Genomic DNA, 17,904 nt, shown 5'->3' on the forward strand with positions numbered 1-17,904 from the left:
AGTCAAAATATCCTGAATTCTGGGCTCAGTTCTATTTGAGTTAGTGTAATTTTATGGGGAACCCCCTCCCCCCCCAATATTTCCATTTTATTTCACAAAAGAATACTTGCAAATATTTGTTTAAGCGATGGCTATTTTGCTGATATTTTATAATTAATATATTAGAAATGTTTCAAATTTCCAAAAAATTTATATAATCATTTTGTCATAAAATAATTTCTGTAATACAGATTAGAATTCTCTTTTTAAATGTACACAATTTAGTTACAAAAAATTAGAAGGATTACCTATTTAAGTGTCTAATTTGACAGGCCCTTAGTTTTGAGTTGACAAATAGAGGACACAGCTCCCAGGGCAGCAGCTAGCTGAGGCCATGTCAAGACTGTGGACTAAAGTCATCTCTCACCATAACAGGCACATTAAGTCAACTCTTATTATGAGAGCACATTTTAAGATTAAATAAATTAGATCAGAAGTGACAAATGATAAATAATCTAATTTCTTAAAATTATATTTTTATCAGAGCCTACTTTTATTACTCATATCTACAGCGTCCAAAACTCCATGACAAACCCCCCCCCTCCTCCTCACACACACACACATTGCCCACCCCCCCAAACCCTCCACCTCAACCCCAAGGACAATAAATGCTGAGGGCCAGGTAAACAATCTGTACACTCCAATTTCTGGAAGCTTCCCAGTATCGTAGTAGCATTTCCAAATGTCTGACCACAGCGCTACTGGAATTTATTTTTCATTGAAAAATAAATTAAAAATACAAAATAAATTACATCTCCTCCAATACTCCTGAGACTGTACAGTTGTACTAGTCGTCCCTAAATGCCCACATGATTCACAACTCAGGTTTGTAGTTCATAAATAATAATACGCTCCGTGTTCCGTGTCACGTAAACTATTAATTTCATTAACCCCAAAGGATAGGCTGTTGGCCAAAGACAAAATTTTGGCCCAAAATCAGTTCAATTGTTAAAATTCTTGTGGGTAAAGTGCTAACCGAGTTAAATGAACTCATGCTTTAGACCAGTAGTCCAGTCCATTACAGCTGTGCGGAGCATTTTCTTCAGTTGAATTTATACTAACTACTGCTTTGGCACATCTGACCCATTAGATCAGTTTATCTTGATATTTTTTTTTTTTTAAGAAATAAGCAGATTGGAACAAAATGCTCCACTGCACAAGAGTACTGGAGTTTACAGACTCTGTACCAGGGCTGTACATGGGTCCCAAATCAAGAAGGTCAAAGTGACTACTAAGGTCTTCATGCCACTGCTGAGATTGTGCAGGCCAGAGATCCATTAGATGCATCACATTTCCCGACCCATCCATAGACACAAAGCGGCAGCTGCTTTTTAGGCCATCTGCTGCCAGAAAAATCAGGCAAGGTCATTACCCCATAACCTACCCATCCAATAACTTACGATCCCTGACTGAAGCTTTAATCACAAACTGATTAATGATAAACATATCCCTTTCACTGAAATATGAATGGCAAAACAAGAGTTGGTTCACAGCGATCTTTAGACTGCTGTAACCCAAAGAAGTTTTATAAAGTATAAATGTGCATTCTTCAGGCAATTTTGCCAAATGCCAAAGCATTTCCGTTAAACCTTTAGTGATTCCGATACGGAGGACTTCATAGCTTCTTCCAACAACTGGTTGTCCGTAAAAGCCGTAGAGGGCTCTGGGATGCAGTCAGACAGGCCTATCAGGGACTCCAGGAGGCAGGTGCCAGAGTCATTAACCTGGGGCAGGTTGGGGTAGTTGGGAAACTGAAACTGAAAATTGTCATCCAGATTCTCGTAGTCCTTCAGCGAGCCGTACATGGGGTTGTGCCGGAAGCTGGGAAAGCCTTCGAAGAACTCTAGGTCAGAACCTGAAGAGAGGCTAAGGTCCATCAAGCCGTTGGTGTGATCCAAGGATGGGAGAAGGGTACCAGGCAGGGGGCCAGTTGATGGAGGCACACTGCCCTGGTTGGCGTTTTCGTCCAGCATTTCGGAGATTGTCAGGACACGATTGTCCGCACAGTCGCTTGGTACGGCAGGTCTCATGCCATTTCCGCTGAAGGGTTCTGCTGCAACAAACCCTGCCGGCCCCTTCGGTGGTCCTCGTTGCTGCCACTGGCCGCTCTGCTGGTGTCCGTCGTTGCTACCAGGACAGTCTTCGTTGTCGGAGTCGCCGAAACTGAGGATGCGCGCCAGTCCATCATCGTCCACATCTAGGGCTGGACGGGCTGGTCGCGGTGGCCTCCCCGTCTCCAAATCCTCGCTACGGCTCAGAGAGCTGGAAGAGGAGTCTGTCATGTCGCTGCTACAGCTGTTGTCTCCCGCTGCTGCTAATTCGGGGCTGAAGTGGAATGAGGGGCTGACGGGGGGAACCTCACTGTCCTCTTCAACGGAGGACAAGCCCAGGGTGTCCACCTCACTGCTCTCCTCCTCCAGACGCTTCTCCAGCTCCAGCTTCATGATAGTGTGGATATAATGAGTCTGGACCCGGCCTGAATTAAACTCGATGCGGCCTTCGGTATTCCCACAGCCATCCTTGGTGCAGCCACAGGGGAATGAGGAGTGGTCCATCTATGGGGCAGTAGAAACACACATGAACTTCCCGCAGAAGATCATCATGACTAATGCAGTCCAGAGATCATCACAGCCAATTAAATCCCGAGCTCAACTTTGGAATCGCAACTCAATTTTGTATAATCTGAGGACCCGAATCCTGGTTAGTCAACGGGTTTTCCTAGCTCTCTATAAAGAATGAACAGCCATGGTTCCGAGAGGGAAAAGCTGTGGAGATCAAGCAATAATGAAGAAACTGTGATCATGGGAGAAAGAGAGCTTTGGAAGCCATGGTGGGATTATATTGCACTGTCAATCACACAAACGGAGCTAATGAAGTAACCTTTCAGCTGTGACTGACAGCACACAGCCGGTACCCACTGAGGCTTTTGAACAAGGATCCAGAATTTACAAAGTGCTGATACTATTTAAGTCTAAAGTTTATGCATAACAGAGTTAGCATTAATCCTAAAGTCACAACACGTTACTATTTCATTGACTGATTTAAGTTAATTTTGATACCCCAATGGGAGAATAGTATGAACAATGTTAAAAAAAAAACACACACACACACACACACACACACACACACAGAATTTAATAGGTACACAGAATACACACAACAATTACAATGGTTATTACAACAATTATCCCCAAGGTAGGTGATTAAAATTAATTACTTGAAATCCCTATTAACAAATCTTTGTTTGCTTATACTATTCTCCCATCGAGGTATCAAAGTTAATTAAAAATTTAAACACAATCAAAGAAATAACAGGTTATGACTTTACGACTAATGCTAACAGATCGATGCGTTGACTTCGACTGCCCTGACATAACACTTGTAAGTGTTGAGTTTCCTTAAGGATTATGATGTGCAAGGTGGTCAATGGCAGAAATACCTGGCACTTGATGCCCGCCAGGCTGCAGGTGCAGGTCTCGGGCTCACAGAAGCCCTGGCAGTCGCAGCCACAGTCCTCCCGTGAGAGTCGGATGGCGTGGAGGTGTCGCTTCTCCTCGCGGTCGATCTTCTTCACTCCGGCAGCCTTCAGCAGAGCATGCCTCCTCTTGGATGGGTAGGGCTGGAGGGACGAACTGTCCCCCAGGTCGACACCGCCGAGGTCGAGGTCCTCGTCAGAGATGTCCTCCACTGTCAGCTTGCTGGCCTCCTCTGAGTCCTGGGTGCCGTTCTTTGTTAGCTGTGGGGTAGCCATGCAAAGACAGATTCAGGAATGCTCGAAGGGGATTCGTTTTCAACATTTGAACTTTTTTCCTGAAGAACAAAGATGAAACTGAGCACGGAAGCAAGGGTGGCATCTGAGAAGGGGGCATGAAATAAAGAACAAACAAAAAGTAACGTTTTGTGGATGCAGAACAATTCTCAGACCTTGTGGAAGTCACTACTGACAGCACCGTTTAATTTTAATTGGAAATTCTGCATTTTCTTTTAAATTCCTAACCACTACTGGAAATAAGAATAGTATTATTTATTATTGTTATTTGCTATTTGCACATGTGCAAGCATAGGTACTGAAGGTGCATCGATCTGATATTCGGATCGGTATGGGCACAGATCCATGCCTCTTAGACAGATCAGATATCAGCCATATGTGACCCATCCACGTCTGATAATTACTTATTTAGTTTTCGGCAGTCTTGATAAGTTAATGTGTACAATAGCACAACAGCTCTTTCCCATTTTAGATACTTTTTAGCGGCATTCAAGCTGAACGCTAACGCTGCCTCTCAGTTGTTTTACCACTCAGTGAGTGTTCGCGCAGTGACTTCCGCCCGCTGTGACGTCATGTGCATACCCTTTGCAGTAGGAGGAGTGCAAGAACATCAGATATGAGGGTGACGGTCCGGGAGTATTTTACTCTTGAAAAAACAACTAGTAGCAGTCTTTGGAAAAAACAAAGTTTTGAGAGGTGGAAGTAGCATTTACTGGAAAATACCATTAAACGAAGTGCAAACAATTGTGTGAGACAACGCGAGTAATATGAAAAAAGCAATAGATGATTTGGGATTTACTAGCTTGGGCTGTTCTGCGCACTCACTACAGCTTGCGATACACGATGGGCTGCTACCGCAACTAAGTGTAAGTGATGCTGTTGCCAGTGGGAGAAAAGCTGGGGGGCATTTTAAGCATTTGCTACGTGTGTATCCTCGCTTGGAAGATACACAACTGCAGATGCTTCAAAAATGCTTAAAACAAGATCGACAAATGAGGTGGAACAGTACATTACTAACTTTTTTGGCATAGTTTTTTTAAAATTATATATAAATATATTTATTAAATAAATAAATAAAAAAAAACCTTTTGTATCAGAATCCGTATAGGTATCAGCAGTTGTGTATCAGAATCAGATCTGAACTGAAATAACGTGAATCGGGCCATCTCCAACAGGTACAGCTTGCTCTCCATAGCTTGGGAGTCACAGCGCAGTCAGTCAACGCGCAGCGGCCCTGGAACTGCTGGTCAAGGGCTTACGGGTATGTGACTATTCTGCCGAGGCCAGAGCTTGAACCGATCACTCACCACCCCCAGCCACCAACGTTATTATTTGTGTCTGTGGAATCAACCAAGTGGGACCCAATAAAGTCACTAATCAGAGGTGCATTAAAAGCTTGTTTACTCAGCATGCACAAGTGCTGGTTTCAAAATCTCATTCCTACCAGCACAGCTAAAGACTTAAGGATACATAACTCCAGTACAAGCAACGTCTTTATTTTTCTTAGATACTAGAGTCAACGCAATACTGCAAAATTCAACCAATCTTTATAGACACGGACCATGAAGAATCAGAGTAACTTGTTTTGGCAAGTGACTGCCTCTTCAGAGGCACAACAGTAACTATGACAGAACCTGGCCAAGGGAACCCTGTTATCATCTTGACTGAACCTTAAAACCTCCAGGTTTAAATCAACAAGCAAGTAGAGCGTTTCCCAATCCAGTCCTCAGGGAGCCACAGACAGTTCACCAGGAGCTGGGAGGGAGCAAAAATCTGGACCGGCTGCAGGTCCCCAAGGACTCTCTGAAGTAGAGGACCAAGTCTTCCAAGCCTGGTTTGTTCAAATAAGCCTTCTAGGCAGCTTAAAAGGAAGGGAAGATGGTAAGAGGAGGACAGTATGATTTACCTTCTGCCTCAGGCCCTCGAGCTTCTCCTCCTTCAACCTGTCCTTTATCTTCTCCCAGCGAAGGTGTCTCTGCTCCAGGGCGAACTCTGCGAGGGTGTACCTGTGACAGGCACTGTGCTCGCGTACCATACCCAGGGTGCATCCCCCGCGGCTGGGCACGCTGCTGAAGCCCTGGCAGCGCGGAAAGTAGTAGACGATCACCTGGTCAAACTGCACGGCGCCTTTCCGCGGCCGCTTGGCCTTCTTCAGGATGGACGTGGCTGCAGAGGGTCAAGAAGCAGGCCGTCAGTGCCCAACCCGACAGAAATAAAGGCAAGATATTTGGATTACCTCTTTCTGCCTGGTCACCATGGCAACTTACACTTATTGTATTTTGTGTGAAGTACATCACATAGATAAGGCCACTAAGGAGTGAACTAGACAAGTGCGGATAGGCTGAGCTTCCAAAGAATTGCCAGATACAAGCGTAAACAGCAAAGGAACATGAGCTACGCAGCACTTTCCAGCAAAGCAAGAACCTGATAAGTCTATTCAATGGTACAGAGAAGTACAACATCCAGAGCCTTTAGGGAACATGGAGAACATACGGACAGGATGAGTCTTGAGGCTCCCCCCCCCCCAAAAAAAAACTTTGTTTATTTGAATTTAAACTATTGTACAATTCTGGGGGCTTGAGGTTTTCCTTGAAGGTGAGGAGGGAATATGATTTCCTGAAAAATGTTCCACTGATGATGAACAAACCTCAAAACATCAAATCCAGAAATATTATAGTCATTTTGGAGGTAGTCATTTCTTGATCTCATGATGACAAAGAGCTTCAGTTAGAGTTAAATTAATTGTTTTTATTTATTAAGCCACATGTCAGGATTAATCTGACAAACAGAACCCCTGATTACTGAGGCTGCAGCTACGCAGCTGCCCCACTGCAGATCCATACGCAGCCACTAGATGGAGTGTAACGCATGACCAACCATGTAGCTTCTCGATTCACATGAAAATGATGCAAATTTTCAAACCGCAGCGTAATCATATCTTCAACAATCATGGTTTAGAATAACTAGCAAATGAAATTCATAACCATTTGTCACTTAAGACAATCAAATTAAATCTGTGAATTTCTACTGCTATTACAGATAAATCCTGACATGTGGCTTAATAAATAAAAACAATTAATTTAACTCTAACTGAAGCTCTTTGTCATCGTGAGATCAAGAAATGACTACCTCCAAAATGACTAACACGGAATAGATATCGGGAAAGTAAATTCAATAACTACCGAACAAATCCCATAAATTGACTAAGGCTGATATCACCCATCAACGTTCATGCAGGACACGTTGACCCATTTTCTGATCCCATTACAGACATGTATCCTGCAGTCTCAGTCCATGGTCTCAGATATCACCATTCAATCCAACCCCAAAACTTTTTTTGGAACACTGTCCCCGTTTACCAGAGGGGCGGTGTGTGGCACAGTAGCTCAGAACGTTGCGATTAGAAGGTTGCCGGTTCAAATCCCAGGGTCGGAAGAGTGATGTCACTGTTGAGCCCCTGAGCGAGGCCCTTAACCGCTAATTGCTCTAGCTGTCTGACTGCTAAATAAACAAAATGTAAATGCTACTAGCAAGCTTAATCCTTTTGCCCTACAGTGGAAGCAAATTAATTAAACTAAATCATACTAAACTGCTTCTCTTAATAATAATTAAAAAAACTAAGGAAACTCTGTTTGTCAGCCTTTGAGAATCTCTAGCAATCAGCTCTCCAGGACATCAATCCTATGATTCTGGCTAAAGTTAGCCCCTCCATGGTAATTCAAAAGACCGTCCAAAATTACACGGCGCCACAGACCCTCAGCAGGTGAACCTCCTCCCCCTGGTTACAGCAGTTGGGATGAGTTGTTGAGATCGCCTCCCCCCCCCCCCTTCGTCCCACGGGCCTCAGCTTGGCAGTAATCCCAACATTGCTGATTAACCCACTGGTTCCTCAAAGATGGAGTCTGGAGTGCGATTGCTTTCTAAGATGCCAGAAAAAAACTTCAGGGAATGTCAGTTTACTATAAGAAAATGTTGCTGTTAATTAAGCTTTGACATCCTATCTAGTGTATTCAAATGGACCATGCTAAGAAGCTGAAGTGGTTTAAGCTATGTGAAATTCACATGTTGCATCTTGGGGGAGCGGGGGCTGTTGCAAGAGTTCTGTTGCACTCTTCATGCTGTCACCATGACGGACTGAAAATGCCCACTCTCCTCATCTTACCCTTGCAGTGTTTCTATTAATCCATAAATTTCCCCCCTCCCCACCCCCCAGTGTGTCCTCAAGTGTCCTTCTCTTCCTTGACACCTCCTTCCACATGCAGACACACACACACCTTTCCACTATAGCCCTGCTAGTCCACCGGTCACCCTCTCGAGCACCTGTGCTGGGCACTCGCCCAGCTGGCTGCCCACAAGGCGTTTGCTATTCCAGCTGGCGCTCGGCCTGGGCTTGCCCACTGGCTGCCTGCCCTCCCCTCCTGGGAACTCCATGGCAGTCGCCCTTCCCTTCAACTCACCAGCAGAGGGCAGAATGTACCACTACAGCAGATACATTTTATAACCACATAGATTCTTTCTTTCTGCCGACAAAGCAATCACTGGTACTTTTTAGTACGCATTACTTCGGGGAGTGTGACTGAGCCCTATGATGCACTGGCATCCATTCCATGGTGTCCCCTGTGCTTCTTTGGACGGGCTCCAGGGTCATCTGACCAGGCGTATACAGGGGAGGAGCCACAGAGCCACTGGCCCCAGCTGAAAGCTCATTGGTCTCCGGAGTGCCCCCCTCCTCTATGACTCAATTGAAAACGCATTACTAACTTACTAATAAGGTTGGCTCCCTGTATGAATTATGACCCCGCTTATGCCCCCCACCTTAAAAGTTGTCCTTGCCTCTAACCCTGTACTGGATAAGCAGCGGAAGATTGGTGGCAATACTTAACATTTAAGGCAGAGTGGCGCCATGATCTGTCGCACTGCTACAACTACTTTGATTTTCTCGTTCCCCTCTTCCCACGGTTCTGTATTATTTTCTGGACATTATCTTGGATAGTCACCCAGGACACCTATGAGAAAAGGCACAGAAAAGGCCACCTCGTTGGGCACTGCCGATACTCACTAGGAACGAGAGCTTCTGGGGAGCTGGGAGCACTAGGCCTCGAATCCAAGGTGTCAGAGTGAAAGCTCCCCCCATCGGAGTCCCACTCTGAGCTGGCTGGGGAGGAGAGTGAGGAGGGTGAGGATGACGAGTAGCAGCGGTCCTCGTCGACTTCGCTGAACTTTCTCTTCAAAGGGCCACTCATGGCGTTACTGGGAAATCTGTTAACAAGGATGGGAAGGAGTATTTTTTTTATAAAAAAAAAGGAATTCTGGGACTACAGATGAAAGCTAGCCTTTTGGCTAACTGACATATTTACAGCAATGTTATCAGTATGCATTGTCCCTAATAAATAAGCCAATAAACAACTACTTCAGTGAAGACAATAACAATATGTGCTGTAAGAGTGAAGACAATAGTCATGTAGAAGTCAATAAAACATATCTTACACAATCAAAAGACCACACCTATGAGCAAACTTCCAAAATCACTCAAGTCAATATTTTCGACTGCCAATGGCATAAACCAGGCTCTCATCATATCATCATACTTTCAAGTATTGGGAACCAAAATTCACTCAGCCCACGTGTAATCTGGCAAAGAACTTTTGTTACATTCCCAAAACTCACTGAATCCATAGAAATGGGATTTACTTGCAAACTTGAGCAAGTTTTACTTGCAAACTTGAGTGAGCTTTTGTTCTTCGGTTGTCATATGCTAACTGCAAAGAATGTTGACTTTAGTGAATCTATACACAACACAGTCTTGTTAAACAAAACTGACCTTTTACGTTCATATACAGACACTCCTCTACTTACGAACTTTCAACCATCGAACTTTCAGACATATGAACGAAGAGGACTGTAAGTCCAAACTGTGTTCCTTGGGCTCCCGTTTCCTGTCCGCAGAATCTTTTTTTTTCCTGTGCACCAATTCTGCCTAGTACGACTTCTGGCTGCTACTCCCACCTCTGCAGCAGTATAACCTTCGTACTCCCAGCATCCTAGTTCTTCGTATTTGTATATACCCTTAAAATGATGCTGAATAACGACTTACGAACATTTCAAGTTATGAACAGCCGTTTGGAACGCAACACATTCCTAAGTAGTGTAGCGTCTGTAGTTAGAATCTCTTTTTAGTCACCAAGTACTTTTACATATGCGGAATTACTTAGGGGTGTTGATCTGTCTTGATTGTTTTGCACAACTTAAGTTATATACATAAATTATATACATAATCAATATAAATGTGTGCTGTGAATCCTGTTGAGTCAGTCAGTCATTATCTGATGAAATGTTTCACAGTGGCTCCTTCCCGATCTTCCTTCTGACGCAGACGCGACAGCATGGTTCTCCGTGCCTGACGCGAGCTCGTTAAGAACGCTCGGATCCAGTGCACATTGCCCTAATCAGTACACACATCGCAGCCGTTATGCAACAGCTGAAGCCTGCCACGCTCACACGTGAAGGGAAGCTGCTGGCCCGGCGTAAACGTTCTTTCAACACACCCTGCCCTCCGACCAGCCCCACACCCCAGCACACTACTATAATGTGTGCATGCAAACTACCTAGCAGTCAGATGAATTCTGGCAATATATTTAACGGAACACTTATCTCAAAGAGTGTTACAATTTAACACTTGCACCTTACACACGAACCACACACTTCGAGCAATGCTGCATTTGCCCCCCACTAATTTTTCACTTGCTGTTCATATTTATTATACAATTATCTTTTTTTCCCTTTATTTTCTTATTGTCATTTCTGTTTTAATGACCACCTTTTAATTGACCACCTTTCACTTCACTGCAGGTTATAGCCCGACTAAACTTTGCATGTGACAAAAATCCTTCATTCCGTTCCACGTTATAATATGCTTTGTTCACTAGCTAGAAGTTGTATTTCCTTGGCAGGGAAATGACGCTTATTTTTAACCAACAAACAACAGAAATAATAACAACAACCCGTAAAATGAGTGTACGTCTGATAAATGACACCAGGCTGCAAAAGGAGCCCCCCCCCCCATCCCCGCCCCCCCAGGGAGTCACACAGGCAGCCTGTCTTCTTCCCACTGACCTTTGATATAATCCATCCGCTCCTGACTGGCACAGGGTCTCAGTCGGCCAACGCGTGTCAATGTGGCGCAGATGCTGACCTCACTGCTCTCGCCGACACATGGACCAGTTTACAGTCTGGGAGGGGCACCGGCTTTACATTTGCTCAGATTTCCTTAAGCAAACACCATCCCCGGGGAAAAAGAAAGGCATAGTAGCCGCGGACACTCCTAGGCCACCCAATTCCGCCAGCTCTCCGAGAAGCGATGGAGCGCCCCCCCCCCCCCCCCGGAGCCCCAGGTGGCGTACTCGCCGCTGGCCGCGTTCCGCTGACCCCGCCGCTCCGATAAGATGCCAAGGCTTATTTGCATAGAACAGCGAGAACCGAGGGTGCCGGACTTTCAGCAAAGCACTGGAAATGATCTCATCTCACGCATGCAATAAGATGGAACCAAAAACCCTTTGCATTTCAAGACAATTCATATCCTACCGCCAGCACCAAATTTCAGGAAATTACCGGAAACATTTGTGTCCCTTAATGTTACAGATACTAACAAATGTTCAGCACAGGTTATATTAAATGACTTTAGTGACAATATACCCAGTTCACTTAACTAGCCTTGTCAGTTTTCCCTAGTTCGAATAAAGACAGGTAATCAGAGATAAAATATAATGATGTCATTAATAATGTTATAATTAGCACACGATTAGATCGTGCACATTCACACTTTCCTTAGGGGCCTTATCTTAATTCCAGTACACATGGACGTAGTGGCCATTTCCCACACACACTGGAGTCATGCGACATGCGGCTTCCATTCAGGTGCACATCCTTCATTTTCTTCTAGCTTGACAGAGGGGCCATTGACGTTCAGCATCTCCCCCCCCCCCCCTTTCCCTCCCTCGCTCGCTCGCTGGAGGTGAATGGGGAGACCTAGCTAAGCAGAAATGTTATAATCAAGCCCTAGATGAGGCAGGGTCTGTGGGGGTTATCGGCAGTAGTAGGTCGTTATCTTTTGGCCAGGAACCACTTGACAAATTGATTTGTTAACGCAGCATGATGGGCAGAATCAATTGGGGGGGGGGGGGGGGTTAATCTGCTTGGGCCAGACCAAAACCCCCACACCTTTTGTGGTGTAGTGTACCAATTCTGGAAAGAATAAGGAAAATATATGTGTTTTCGTAGGGCAATAATGCAGCAGGTTTGAGTGTGTGAACGCCTCGGGGGGGGGGGGGGGATTTGCCTTCTCACTCTTTGTGGAGTAAAGCCCATCACATGTAGAGTTTCCAGTGCAACATAAAGCGGCCAGAGAGAAAGGTCTCCCCCGCCCCCCCACCACCCATCCCCATCCTGTCATTTTATGAATTATGTATTAGTAGCGTTCCATCTACAGCCACACTGGGCAGATTGGGGGGCGTCTGAGGGACTGTTCAAAAATCCGTACTGACAGGGTTTAGGAAATAGACCTTAATGTGATGAAGTGGGGGGGGGGGGGGGGGGGTCCACAATGAAAGCAACAAATCAGTGACCCACCGAACAGAAATAAGCTGTAGTGTAAGATCAGGCCACTAAACAGAGACATTCAGTAATCAAATCATAAAAACCACAGGGAAAAAAGCCTAGGAAACGATATCAACGAAATATAAACAACTAAATGGCAACATTTCCCCATCTACACTTTCTAATCTGAAAATAATTCTTTTAATTGATATAAATGTTAAGACTTTTATGTTACATTTAACTCGTAGTAAGATTTGAGGCAGTAAGAAAGGGGAAACGGAACCTCTGTAACACTTACCCTAGACTAAATCATACAAACTGACATCCTGGAGAAACGCAAACGGCCGTGAACTGCTAGGGCAAGATTTGCATGGCAGACAGACCCATCACATGGGGAGGCAATTAAATCGCACGCGAGAGCAGCATCGTATTACCCTGGGAGCTACTGGGACTTGCAGTTCTCCTCTTTTTTTTCGTCTGACAATGTGCCTCTTTTAATGGATGGGTGAGTGAAATGCATGACCCATAATTACCACATTACCTGAATAGCTCCCTTTAGCCCAGAATCCGTCCCCTGCACACTGGGAACAATCAGCACTCCACTCTGCTCCAAATCCACCGTAGCTCAACGCGGGCCTTAAAGCCAGGTTACAGAAAACTAAGGTCCAAACTATAAAATTAAATGTTTCTCTCAAGCATTTAAGGATTATCAAAGAATCAGCACGCAAAGTCAACCCGCTTAGCTGGTCGCTTGTTACACTGAACAACAATCTTTTACTAAGTTAACTAAAAGCCATTTATTTTAAAAACTTTCCTGGCTCACTTCTGCTAGGGTGCGGGGATTTTTTTTTTTAAACTTGGCCTCAACCTGTTTTATACGGGTGGGGGTGGGCTTATACAAATAATAAAATGACTCAGATCTATGGGAATTCCTTTCAGGCGCCCACTGTTTTTGGCCGAGCACAAATGATATTTCACCCAGATGGGTTTCAGCCCCTGTAAAACGGAGTTTATATTCCTCGCTCCTGCGAATCACAAGCTGAAATGCAAATTGACTTCAAGCTCCTCCCTCTAGCTTCAGAATTAAAACATGATAAATGCGTTTCTGTACATCGTGATGTATATTTTAAAAGAAAAACATTAACGCCACATGCAACGATACCCCCACTTAAGAAAAATTAAGAAAAACACAGACTGCTAAAAAAGAAAACCCAGAAATCCAGGGAAAGCCCACCACATATCCCATCACATCCCAACAGCACCTGGCAAAGAGCCTCAAATCCCGAACCGACCAGGGCCCGGAGGGCAGCACGGACGGCTGATTAAGATGTCCGTCGCCGACCGAAACCGCCGTTTGCCCCCTCGATGGCGTTTAAATGCCAGATGCTTCCCTTTTCAGCGCGATCAGTCCGCCTCCATTCAAACAGACGCCAGGCATGAAAGTAAAGCTGCAGCCGAGGCCCCCCTCCCGCTTTGTGCTATAACAAACAAGGAGACACTCTCTGGAGAGAAAAGAAGAAAGAAAGTATTTATTGTGTGGGTGTGTATGTGGAGGGGGCGGCGGCAAAGGCGTAAGGGAGAGTTTGAGACTTGGGGGGGCACAACTTAATTTAAATACTCTGTTTATGGATAAGTTGAATTAAGTCAAATTAAATATTGCCCCCCCGTTCCTACGTCTCTGGTCGGGCGGGCGGGGGAGACTTCATCAGGTGCATCACTGCTCATGTCCTTAGTCCAAAGCATTTTTTATTCCAAGGTAAAACACGGCCTAAAATAAATGATAATTAACCCCCCCCCCCCCCCGCTTAAAAATGCACTATTTTTTCCTGGGTGATAAATATTGCCAATTCCTCCTAACTTGTGGAGAGGAAGGTTCAGGAAAAACCTGCCCCTTGGGGGGAGGGGGGGAGACTCCGCCATCATCATTCCTCGATGTTAAGAACTGTGCTGGACAATTAAAGACACAGTAAGATATAGCGCCAGGATAACGAGACTTGGCACTTTATTTCAGGACAGCCGTCCCGCTCCGCTCCTTCTGTGAATTCCTGTACGGACTGGAGTTTCCCCAACTAGGCTCCGGCTGTGAACAGTCCAGAAGTAGCACACTGCGGCCTGACTAGCCAGTACCTGATATTTAAGCCCCCCCCCCCAAAAAAAAAGAAAAAAAGACGAAGAACATTATACTGCTTAATCGTCTTTACAAAGAGAGGTTCGTAGTACATCAGCACGATATCCGGTGCACATTACCCACCCCCACCCCCCGCCACATTCTAATGGTTTCCTCAAGTCATTATATAGGATGACCAGTGCAGAGCAAAAATATAGCATTACACTCTGCGAGAAACTGTATCGCAGTTCAATCTCCGTTTGTCACTATGAAAAACCAGCTGCTACGGGTACAGAAGTGAAACACGACACAAGTGTCACAGGTTGCGAGGTCGACATTACGCTGCTGAAATCCCCCTTAATGCCAGAAACAAAATATTTGGATAAGGGAAGGAACGCAGAGATTTCAAGGAATATGATCACTCTGGAAAAATAAATCGATTACACTCTGAGCAATCCGTTGGACACTTTAGGACACCGGTGGGAAATGCTTATCTGTGTTTGAACTTAGTACCCATCATTGTGCAGGCAGAACAAAAATGTAATCCTCACAAAAACGAAACCAAACGCATACATTATTAATAAAATTGGCATTCTGGCTGTACTATCTTAAGCCATTCCTGGAGGCCTACGTAACCACCTTTTTAGACTTTACTCAAAATACATTTAAAAAATGTTACGTTTAAAATATCTGCATTTATGTATTTTATCTTCACGTCTCTTTCTAAATGTAAAACTTCTCACGTTTTATGTAGCTAAACACAGTCTTACCGTTCGAATTGAAAGGTCCGTAGAAGTTGCTGTTTATAAATAAGTAAATATGTAACTTGTGCTTGTTTTGTATCTTACACGTTCGAAATACAAAACGCAAACAAGCTTCGGCGATTGAAAACACTGTTTTGGTTGCGTATTGGATGTTTTAATCTAAGCTGTCAAAAATAATAGCATCCCACTTCTGCAAACTCAGTATAAACTTCTATGCAGAACTAGCGTGACATTGCTATTTGTGTGGGCGACAGTCTGTCATCAACGGTCACTTTAGAGCAAACAATTCTAAATCAATCAAAAGGCGAATCAAAAGTCATTTTGTTTATAATTCCAAACGATTTAGGAATTTAATCATAATTACGTCCGTTACATGCATAGATCGAGATATACCACGGCCAGATCATGGGTATTAAAAACGGGTTGTGTTTAATCCGTGGCTTTCTGAGGAGGAAAAAAAGCATGCAGAGGTCTCCAAAACCAAGCAGGGGCTGCACATTACAGGGAATGCGATAGTCCTCTACCAAAAATTCATCACAAGCAGCGAATGACGGCGAGCCTATGGAGACTCGGTGAAACGGTGGTCATGCGTTCACGAGAGCCGCTTCCATACTCCGTTATTATTGAAGACCACTCCACACGCACACGTTTTTTCACCTTCCTAAGACACGATCACTCGCTTTTTCTACATCACCTTCAAATGCAACATACAATTGGCGTTTACAATGAATGGTTTTAGCGGTCGGATAATCTTAGATACAAACAATAGATTTCACTTAGTCACTATGTAAAAACACCGGGCGCCACAAACGAATTCGTATCATTATATCAAAATAGCTGCACATATCATGAAGACGGGCGTCAGATCACGACGTGCTCCTCCTATTGCTAGTGCAGCACGATCCCTCGACTGCTGACCTCTTCACCCCTGGTGATTAATGCTAATTACAATTACAACACTGTCCCGCTAAATGCCGACCTCAATCAGCTGTGCCGTGCAGCTCCAAGAACTGCCCGGTGTAACAAGAGCCCATGAGAGAAGCGAACAATAAATCAGTTTATTGCACACACGGGGCACATCACAGTATTGACCATTAAAACATTGCAATACCGAAACAATGTTAAACACAGAATGTTTTTAAAATTAATCAGAGCTAACAATAACAAAGGATCAAATGTTGAATACAAACTATTGTAGAGACTGCGTTTGTTCTGCTTCATTGCAATGTTGCAAATAACTAGCAGTAAATGGGATTTATGTTAACTTAATAAGATAACGATTTACAAATGTAACAATCTAACGTCTAACTGGGTTTTAGAAATCTAAATGATAAAATAACCTCAAAATGCAAATGGTCTGTAATAAAATTCAATCGGTATTCGCGCTTGTCAGACTTCCAGTATATAAATAATACATATAAAAAGTTAAAACAGATCTCAGTCTTATCGACAAATCCAAACTTCCGAAAAACAATTATCCAACCCTCCAGACACAGAGCAAAGAACCGCTCCAACTACCTGGCCGATGGCCAACAGGAGTAGAAAAAAAATTAACGCGTAACATCGAGGCAACTCGTATACCGCAAATTACTTACTAGGAGTTTGGGCACCCGTTCACCATTAGTGGGGAAAGAGGGCAACAGATCCGACACAAAAGTGCGTAAGAATAGGTCCACGGAATACGTCCCCCTTTGCACCGACTGCTGACTTTTGCTCCTGCTTATTGTATGAGATCTGCAGCAGCTGAAACGCTCCCTTGTCTGATCCAGCCTGCTCGGGATCGTATCCTTTTTCGTCAGTGGAAAACTCCCTTCTGGCGTCTGACGCAGGCGATGACGGAGAGAGAGAGAGAGAGAGAGAGAGAGTGAGAGAGAGAGAGAGAGAGAGAGAGACAGACCTGCCCACACGGCTTCCTGCCTTGCCAAGCTCCGGTCCGGGCGCAGACGCATCCTGACAGCCGATCCCCTTCATTATCTCCCCTACCCTTGCCCGCGGGAGTATGTAAACAGTGCTTGGATACGCTTTTTAAAAGAAAGTGAAAAGAAAGTATACTTGATAACCTGACAAGGGAGGCCAGAGAAACAAAAAAGGTGTATGAACGACACAGTACACCGTAACCCAGTGAAATACCAGAACACCGTAATATTGTTAACGTAATAAAGTTAACCAGAATTATGTGGGCCGATGTTTGTGAGCGTGTGTAAAGATGTATGACAGATACAGCGCAGCATTTTAAGGTGTTAGTCAGATCTGTCGTTTCTTTATAAGTCCGCAGACATGCGGGCCGGTTGCTTTCGGTCCATTTATGTGCTGCTCCTGGCTTTTGGCTTTGTTACCAGGTGACACATCTCACTCACACGGCAGCCCGCGTCCGATGAGTCACGGTTAGCTGCGGCACGTCCTGGGTCGTAGGCGGTGCTTTTAATACCATGGCGCTATATCACGGCAGCAGGTTATGTAAGATCATCAGGAAAAGGCACTTTTGTTGGTGGGGGGGTAGCAAGGGTTCACAGTGACCAAGAGGCATCTGACCAATGCTGTCTCTAAAATATCTGGAAGTGGACTAAGCTAGCTGCTTGCCCAGTACTGGTGGGACATCCTTTCTCCCCCTAGGGGGGCAAGTGGTATGACTT

At 44.6% G+C, this 17,904-nt stretch overlaps 1 protein-coding gene across 2 annotated transcripts; it reads right to left on the reverse strand.

The window, feature by feature from the left end:
- Positions 1 to 1,124: 1,124 nt before the first annotated feature.
- Positions 1,125 to 17,083, reverse strand: csrnp1b (cysteine-serine-rich nuclear protein 1b). 2 transcript variants are annotated; one of them, XM_049022934.1, is made up of 5 exons: positions 16,867 to 17,083; positions 8,868 to 9,067; positions 5,715 to 5,974; positions 3,479 to 3,775; positions 1,125 to 2,594 (listed from the first exon to the last, which is right to left on the reverse strand). In XM_049022934.1, exons 2-5 carry the CDS (start codon positions 9,049 to 9,051, stop codon positions 1,623 to 1,625), a joined length of 1,713 nt encoding a protein of 570 aa, XP_048878891.1. In that variant the 5' UTR covers positions 9,052 to 9,067; positions 16,867 to 17,083; the 3' UTR covers positions 1,125 to 1,622. The 2 variants fall into 2 exon arrangements, with proteins under 2 accessions (XP_048878891.1, XP_048878899.1); XM_049022942.1 differs by lacking the exon at positions 16,867 to 17,083 and adding an exon at positions 10,922 to 11,154.
- Between the last annotated feature and the right edge of the window lie 821 nt (positions 17,084 to 17,904).

Source organism: Brienomyrus brachyistius, chromosome 1 (assembly GCF_023856365.1).
Source record: "Brienomyrus brachyistius isolate T26 chromosome 1, BBRACH_0.4, whole genome shotgun sequence".
In the NCBI taxonomy this organism is placed as follows: Eukaryota; Metazoa; Chordata; class Actinopteri; order Osteoglossiformes; family Mormyridae; genus Brienomyrus; species Brienomyrus brachyistius.